The 8,530-nt window shown below is 43.2% G+C and overlaps 1 protein-coding gene across 1 annotated transcript; it reads right to left on the bottom strand.

Annotated features, from left to right (window-relative positions):
* Positions 1 to 5: 5 nt before the first annotated feature.
* On the bottom strand, positions 6 to 8,525 carry nox1 (NADPH oxidase 1). Its single transcript, XM_035648966.2, has 13 exons — positions 8,374 to 8,525; positions 7,976 to 8,071; positions 6,944 to 7,054; positions 6,499 to 6,583; positions 4,874 to 5,019; positions 4,139 to 4,332; positions 3,916 to 4,042; positions 3,721 to 3,813; positions 3,366 to 3,607; positions 2,327 to 2,489; positions 1,929 to 2,075; positions 1,040 to 1,164; positions 6 to 601 (listed from the first exon to the last, which is right to left on the bottom strand). The coding sequence occupies exons 1-13, from the start codon at positions 8,416 to 8,418 to the stop codon at positions 475 to 477; spliced, it is 1,701 nt and encodes a 566-aa protein (XP_035504859.2). The 5' UTR covers positions 8,419 to 8,525; the 3' UTR covers positions 6 to 474.
* Positions 8,526 to 8,530: the final 5 nt, after the last annotated feature.

The raw sequence follows: 8,530 nt of genomic DNA, 5'->3' as shown, positions 1-8,530 counted from the left end.
CCAGCTGCTTGCATTACTTTATTCAAAAAGAGTTTACAATGTGTACAAGAAAGGCAATAAAGATAATCATGTCAGTAACCATAACTCCACATCTTCCACTATTTCAACACAGTCCTCCGTCTGGTTCCGCATGGTATTCTGTTACGGAAAAATCTGTGTACCAAGATAATGAACCGTTGTTTCCTTAACCAGAGACCAGGCTCCACTAGATGGTTAAAGTAAATGATACAGTGAGTTTACAACATAAACTATAATTACATGTCAACTTTGAAGTCATAATACAGTTTCATCATGGCTCGGCTGTGAAAAGAGGCAAAGTCGTTTTGCCTAGTGCTGCATGAATTAACAACATGCTGCACCTCTTGACCAGCGTGCCATAACACACCCAACCCGTATCCGCGGGTTTCACTCTGTTATGTCACCACTCCTGGTCTTGAATGAATCCACAGTAGACCGAAAACGTTTTCTCTCCACTCAGAAATTCTCCTTGTTGAAGTAGAATTTGGTCCTCCGAGGATCCACATCAGAGTATTTGGCACATTTCTTCTCCAGGACTTTAGCCAGAGCTAAAGGTCCACATAAGAAAGTTCCCACCACGGACCTGAGGACGGTAGAGAAACAAGAAAAAGAGTTTGATTAAAGAGGTTCAACTTTTTAATCTGAAAAAGTGCATCACAAGCAGAGATGGAAAGTAATGAGCACATTTACTCCGAGTGCTGTATTTAAGTACAACTATAAGTTCTTGTAGTTGATTTCTTTTGCTAATTTCTGCCACTTCACACTTTTACTCCAGTACATTTCAGAGACAAAATACACTTTTTGCTTCATCATACAGCTAATTCTATTCATCAGCCTTTCAACATACCATGTTCAAGGCTATAAAAGTCTTTATCCATCTTTTGGACTTTTGATTCCTTTAAAATAAAAAAAAGCAGTTTGGGCCACTTTGGTTTCACAGAAGTTATGGCAATATCAACCTCTGCACCACATCTGAAGCACATTCATGCAGTTATAGATGACCTTAAGGTTTTTTTCTTACGTAGGATTCTCTTTGCGGACTTCTTCGAACTCCTTGTCCCAGATGGGTCTGCCATAGTTAGTTTTCTGTTTGAGCCCAGTGACCGCATCTGTGTCCTCGTCAAAGCGAACCTTCACGTGATCAGCCTGTGATGAAATGTGGAGAGAAAAGAAAAAAACAACGAATAGATGAGTTAAAGCTGAAATGTACGACGGATACAGAGACTTCCAGAATAAAGTCATAATATTACACTTATGCAATACTCACGGAATTATACATAGTTGTATATTTACGTGAATGAAGTAGGAATTTTCGAAGAAAAACATCATCATTTTACAATAATTAAGTTGTAATTTAACGATAGAATAAAAATAAAAAAGTAATTATGAGAACAAAGTCATAATCTGGGCTACGTGTCATTGTCGAGTGGGGATATCAGAAGATCAGTCTGTCGCCTGAGTGAAAATGAGGAATGTGGAGAATCTTGTTATGTTATTTACTTTTTTTTCACACATAATCAAATACTTTTCCTTTGGCTTTTCAGCACCACCTTGTCATCATCAGGACTTGGAGGAACTTGTCTAAGAAACTATTTCTATTCCCAAGAAAGAAAAAACACACGGACGAGGAGGAAATTGTCTCTCTTGTGAAGGAAGAAATGGCTGGTAATTACGATTTTTTTCTCCCTTTTCTTGAAATATTATGACTCATTGTGAATACATTACAACTTAATTATTGTATTATAATGACTTTTTTATCATTTAATGATAAAATTATGACTTTATTCTGGTAACATTACGACTTCTCAATCTTCTTTCCTCAATTAGGCCCGAACAGTCTTAGTAATGACCTCACACCGTCAATCTGGACTTTGGTCTTATCAGGAGTGAGGACGGATTCATGCACTCACGGTGCTTTGATCCCATCCAGTCAGGTAGAGCTTGTAAGTGAGGAAATTCCCCATGCCTCTCTCCTCCATCTCCCTCTCCAGCACCTGCAGCAGGTCGGCAAACCACTCAAAGGCGTGTGTTTCCCGGCAGAGCCAATAGAAGTAGATCTGAAACCAGGAAGCATAATGCAGGAGTGTTCAACAATGATCCGCTTGCAAGAGAGATTTTTACGAAGCTGCCGGTGACTCATCCCCTCACATTGGTGCACTGTGAAAACAAACGGCGATTTCTACTTGAGAGACAATAGCCGGTTGGGTCTCACATTAGTGAAGCAGAGCCGCACGTGCCTTTGTGAAATGGACATACAGGTTTTCATGTCGTAAGCAGGATTGGGACATGAGGGTGTTTGGGCTGTTACCTTTCTGGTTCGCAGTTTCGGGTTAGAGTCTTTGAACTTGTACCAGATGGACTTGAGGATGGAGGCGAATGGAGTGACTCCGATGCCGGCACCGACCAGCATGCTGACCTCGTAGGCGAAGACGTCCTCGCTGGCTGTGCCGAAGGGGCCGTCCACGCCCATTCTGACGAAAGGTGATCAATAACCAAACACAACGCTGTCAGGGAAGGTCAACTGGAGATGAAGAAACAGGCTGGAGAACCCGGTCAAGTAAACACTGACAACAGAGAATTGTTCACCAACTCAAAAATGAGAAAAACACAAAATAAACTTGAATTTAACAAGTTAAAAACTTTAATTTGAAAGAAAACTCAATTCATTTTTGTGTTACCACTTGAAGTAATAGGTTTAAATTGGTAATAAATTATGAAACATTATCTAGAAACTGGACTTTCAGTTAAAACACAACACAGACATCTGGACTGTGAGGCAGTTTGTGATGATATGATGGACCACATCTGTAAAATTGCATACTATTGGAAATGGTGACACAAGGGTCGATGACATTAGCTTTCATCCTTTTTAGAATTTCGAGGTTCAAAGATCAGACCTCGAGGCACGGCAGTTAGGAAAACATGTATCTATTTATTCAATATCTATATTTTGATTGGGACAAGTCTGCAGAAATACACCAATGCCAGATATCACAACATAACATTTACAGTGTGATGGTTCACAGGGTCCGTTCTCTACAGATAGTCCTTCAAACAAACACAAAACACAAGCGATGATTTGATCATTTCACCACAAGGTTCATTAAGTAGATGCTCTGGAGTTTTTGACCATATCATACCTTTTCCTTCTTATCTTTTAAGCCAACATGGAGAACAAGCCCTTAAGGTACCAAGACCACAAAAAGGGAATTCCCCAACAGCTGATACAGATGTGATATGATCAAAAGCTCCAGAGGAGCAAAGACGCTTAACTGATCTAGCAAGTTACAAGTGTCTCCTGTAATTTAAACTGTTCACTTTAACACAAGAGGGATATTTGCACTCACTTTGGCCCCTGTGCTCCCTCTGGCAGCTGCTGCACAATGTTGATGAGTTTCTCGGTCCAGTCTCCGGCCGAGCGGATGTGGACGCTGAAGAAGTCCTCCTCGGGGGCAGAGGTCATCGTGAACGGGTGCCACTCCAGCTGAGAAATGGCCGGGCAGTTGAGGAAGACGTACTGACCCACCTCCATCTTGAAACCGCTCTTCACCAGCTGCAGCTCCAGCACTTTAGATGGTCGCATCACGATCTGAAAGGCGAGGCAAGCAGACTTAGTGACTTCCACCTCAGCTGCAAATGAACTCAGAAGCCAATCGGGGGGGGGGGGGGGGGGGGGGGGGGGGATTCACAAATTGAACGCACCTTCCTGTAAGTGACCCTCTGCATGTAGCGAATGAAGCGCAGCAGGCGTTCACAAAGATACAGGACCATCGGACCAATCACCCACATCCAGGTCTAAAAAGAGCAAGGAGAAAAAGTATTTTATATATATATATATATATATATAACTGACAGTTCACTGGTTGGTTCTGTAATCTGAAGTCGTAGAAGACTAACCTGTGGGAACCCTCCTGCGAACTGAGGGACGGGACACTCGGGAATCCGTCCCCAGTCTTCAATGCGGTCTTTACAGAAGGTGAAGTTGTGCGGTGGATCTGTCGTCTGCTGACTCCTCACAATGCGCCTGCAAGACGAGAACGAAGGGAGGTTGAACCAGCCTGAAGTTACAACAGTGGCGGCGCGTTTAAAAAAAAAAAGAAAACCAGTCCCGTTCCCTTACCCGGCTCCGTGGAAGACAAGACCGGCGAAGAAGACGATGAACAGATGGTGCGTGTACCAGAAGACTTCAAAGTAGCTGCGTCTGATGACCTCCATGGAGGAGGTGATGATGAGGATGAGGGCCAGAGTGATGATGACGCCGGTGAGGCCAGCGATGGTGGTGAAGACCAAGTAGGATGGGATCTGCTGCGGATCCTGAGACACAAGAAGGAGAGGGAAGAAGAACCGACGGACACGTGAGCTTTTGTTTCCCAGATCAAGAAGAGGGCAGATGATGCAGACGATTGATTTCAGGTTTGTCGTTTTTTGTCCGTTTTTCCCTGCCAGACGTTTTGATAACCAGGCGGCATCGTTATTAGCCACGTTAGCAGCATGGACCTCAGGATGGTGCTGTGATGTTGGTCAGTCTGTTGGTTGGTTCCCCCACTTTCGGTCCAGACTGGAATAGCTCAATGACTATTTTTGGTTTGGACATTCATGGTCCCCAGAGGACTAATCTCACAGACCTTGGTGATCTTCTGACTTTCATAACTAAAAAGGTTATTTTTGCTCAATTATATTTTATCGAATGGCAATTTTTCTGGTTATATAGCTTGTTTTCACAGTTTCAGGTAAACATAGCTTTTGCCATGTTAGAACGGGAAAAGCAACAAAACATGAGATGCTAATTTAGATTTTCCACATTTGAGACTTATTCTCTCGCGATAGTTTGATTCAAAATTAGCCGATGACTCACGATGTCTGTGATGCGGATGGGGTTGAGGTAGGTGGTGGTCTCCGTGTCCTCCAGGTTGGACAGAGCGGTGCTGAGTTCGTCATAAACTCCTTGTCTGCTGTTGTTGTACCACTCCACATTCAGCAAGTGGGCGATCACATGAACGGCTGTCGGAGCACACAAAGAGGAGGCGCGTCACTGAGGCCGCGGCGTGTTCGCACGTTTAGTCATTCACACAAATCCAGGTCATTTGGACTGGATTTTTTTCATGCGGTTTCAACTAGTTAAAGATTCTAGTCTTTCACTCCGCTGCACTCAAGGTTCAGGTTTCCTCTTATCTCTGAAAAGAAATGTGGAGAAACTCATTTAAACACACCTTGGATCAATATTTATTTGGGGCGTCATTTGTCTCCCTCTCCCTCAACCGCTCCCCGGCCGAGGTCCTCCCAAAGAAATGCTGTATTTCGTTCTTTATATGAATGACATGCTGATTCAAAAAGGCTGCATGGATGTCTGTCTTTTTCCTCAGCTCAGTTCTGACGGAACAGATATCCTTGTTATTGGGCCTCAAGCAAACAAATACCGGCAAATACTGGTCGCCTGCCGCGGTATGTCAAGCTTGTTGCAAAGAATCTCCGGCTTGTATCTTTTTACCTCTTGACTATTGCAGCAGCCTTGTTTGTGTCTTAAACCAGTAATGTTGAAACAATTGAAGAAATTAGAACTTCACCTGTTTTGGCCTCTTGAGACTGGCACATTCATTTGTTGTAGGATTGGTTTCAAGATCACACTTCAGGCCCTTTGTCACCTTCAGCTTCAGATTATGTATTATATTGGTTAATCCCATATGAACCTTTGCGTAGCTTGAGATCTTCTCACGGTTCATGAGACCAGGTTGAAAACTAAAGGGGACACTTTGCACTCAAGCACCAGGAGCTCTGGAATGACCTGCCTGAGGAAATAAGGCTGGTCTGAGTCAGTGTCTGATTGTATCAGAGCTGTTTCTTGTTCATCTATCTTTCTTATTGTAAAGCACTTGATATAAATAGTTTACTACTATTATCATTTTTTATGATTTGCCAAAATGTAATCATGACCATTCCTAAAAATTTAACTTGTGCGTATATTTCTCTCTTAGTCTGTTTGTGTGGTTAGGAGGAACTCATTTGGGAAGACGGGAAGATAATTAAAATCTATGTCACTTCCCAAAACAATTAAACATCTGGACTGACCTTTATGAATCTGAGTCACCTCTGAGTAAATAATGTGAAACAACGCTGATAAGCGACAGGTCAGATTTCACAGTGTGGAAAAGACGTGAGGACTGAGGTCGGAAAGTGAACGTCAGAGCAGTGAATACACTTTTTTTTACACTTTGAATTTGTTCATGCGGGTCTAGTCTCATTTGCTAGATTCATGTTTTGTTTCCGTCTCACTCCTTTGCCCTTTTTTCCCTCATGAAGAAACTGGAGACCCGTTGCCCCAGATGTACAACAATGGGACCAAACAGGAAAAATACAAACAAACTACAGTAAACGCTGATAACTGATGAAAGGATTTCTCAGTAAAGCCATTTCTCCGGTAAACTATAGAAATGCATTCAAGCGAGCGCCAAGGCTCATAGAGACATTCATGCATGGCCTCACCTGTCATCAGTGCTATTGTGTACGCCACGAGCTTATGAAAACTCAGATTTTTGTCCAGTTGCTTCCTCATTGTTCTGCCACAGCACTGAGGAGATAAAGGGGAGCACGGAAGTGGAAAGTCAACCTTTTTGCGAAAAACATCCTTCCAGATCAGCAACCCACCGAACCTGTGTCAAAGGCGGCGTTACAAAGAAACAAGGAACGGTCTGATCCTGGAGGGGATTTCACCGTCAGATACAGTCCACTGGTGATGCTGATTTCACTCGTTTCACTGGTTTCATGAGCTGATGTCGAACAACATTACGCAGAAGTGCAAAAAGTAAGAATGACACATGTTGCGTGAGTGTCATACGTGTAAAAGACAAAAGTGGAGGTCAAACTAGTTTGCGCGACGACTCAACCGATAAAAGTGAAATGACTTGTATAATTTGCACCACGGTGTTACCATGAGGGAGCCTCGGATCAGAGACAGCAGGTTCCTGCAGACCGGGAGGAGGATCAGCAGGCAGTTGAAGTTGAGCACGGCCGCAGGAGCTCTGGCCCAGGCCAAGGCAGACTGGAAGAAACAAACAAACAAACGGAAAAGTTAAAAATCATTCATACTTTTCTGCTTGTGAGTCTGAATACAAGAAAAGCGGTGGTGGAAAGTAACTAAGTACATTGACCTACTTCATCTACTTCATTACTTCACTATACGCTGCCACCTTTTAGAGGCAACATTTCCAATAATTATCTGACAGCAAGTTACAAATTCAGATTGAACACAAACGCGACGTGTCAATACTGTTTAAGCGATTGTTTTTGTACTATATCATAGTTTGTCATGCCTTACAAAAAACAACAACAGCTGGGCGCCTTTGTCACGTCTCAGATTTGTTCCATCAAAGGTTTGCTCATCCAGAAAAGTCCAAAAGAGGTCGTATTTTTCAATGTCAGAAGAAGAAAAACAAAAGCTCAGGGACCAAAGACAGAAGTGCAGAGTTTTGGTTGTTTTTCACATTTCCAACCTCATTAATCATCATGACCCTTCTTTAGAAAATATTTAAACACCTTGACTGTTAAAATGTACTCACACTGTACAGTATTACCAATATAATAATGTCTTGTATAATTATAGGTCAGTCACGGAAGAGCAACTTTAGTCTGTTTAGGGACATTGGTCTGATGCTTCAGTATCTGTAGGCGTCGGACTGCAGGACTCGTAGAGCGATATTCAATGAGCTCATGTGATTGGTTCGGTTTGTTTGCTGGATAACTCAAAAAGTTATGGATGGATTTGTATGTATTTTAAAAAAACCCATCAAAGAAGGGTCTCGGCCATGGAAACAGGTGTGGTTGTGGGTTGTTTTTCTGAAGGAGTCTTCGTTGCTCGGAGGTCTGCGCTCTCTGCGCTCAGGTTGTTGGATCGGTTCTCTCACATGCGTAAAAAGTTCCGCGTACAACCTGTCCCACATGTGATGGATAACTCTCGACTCACCCCAAGGAGATGCCGCGTGTAGAAGAACTGATCCCCCAGATCGTAGAAGAGGTAAAACCAGACGAAGAGAAAGATGTTGATGGCCATCCAGACCACCTGCGAACAGCCACAACACTTGTATCGTCACGTTTACATATAGGGTAAAGCAAAATACTTGTCAATCCAACATGATATATCTGCGTTGAAGAGGCGATGGAGTTTGGCCCATAGCCGTTATTTTATTTGGACACTCTTGCGTTCTCCGCAGACAAGAAGCTGTGCGTAAATCTCACACCTGTCCGCAGACAAGAAGCTGTGCGTAATTCTCACACCTGTCCGCAGACAAGAAGCTGTGCGTAAATCTCCTCTTCAATCGATCGGATATCAACTCTCACAAAATGTCGACACAAATAACTCACCAGTATGAAGGAGGAGAGTCCATTGTTGATAACCCAGTTACCCATGACGAGCAGCCTTCACTGTATACGTTCACTCGCAGCTGCAGCTCGGCTCTATCCTCCACCTGCCTGCGCTTTTCTATTTTAAACCCTCGCGTCCAGACTCCGCCTCCTCCTG

The sequence above is a fragment of the Scophthalmus maximus genome, chromosome 9 (assembly GCF_022379125.1).
Source record: "Scophthalmus maximus strain ysfricsl-2021 chromosome 9, ASM2237912v1, whole genome shotgun sequence".
Lineage (NCBI taxonomy): Eukaryota > Metazoa > Chordata > Actinopteri > Pleuronectiformes > Scophthalmidae > Scophthalmus > Scophthalmus maximus.
Note: the sequence above shows the minus strand (reverse complement) of the source record. Positions and strands in the feature narration are given on the sequence as shown.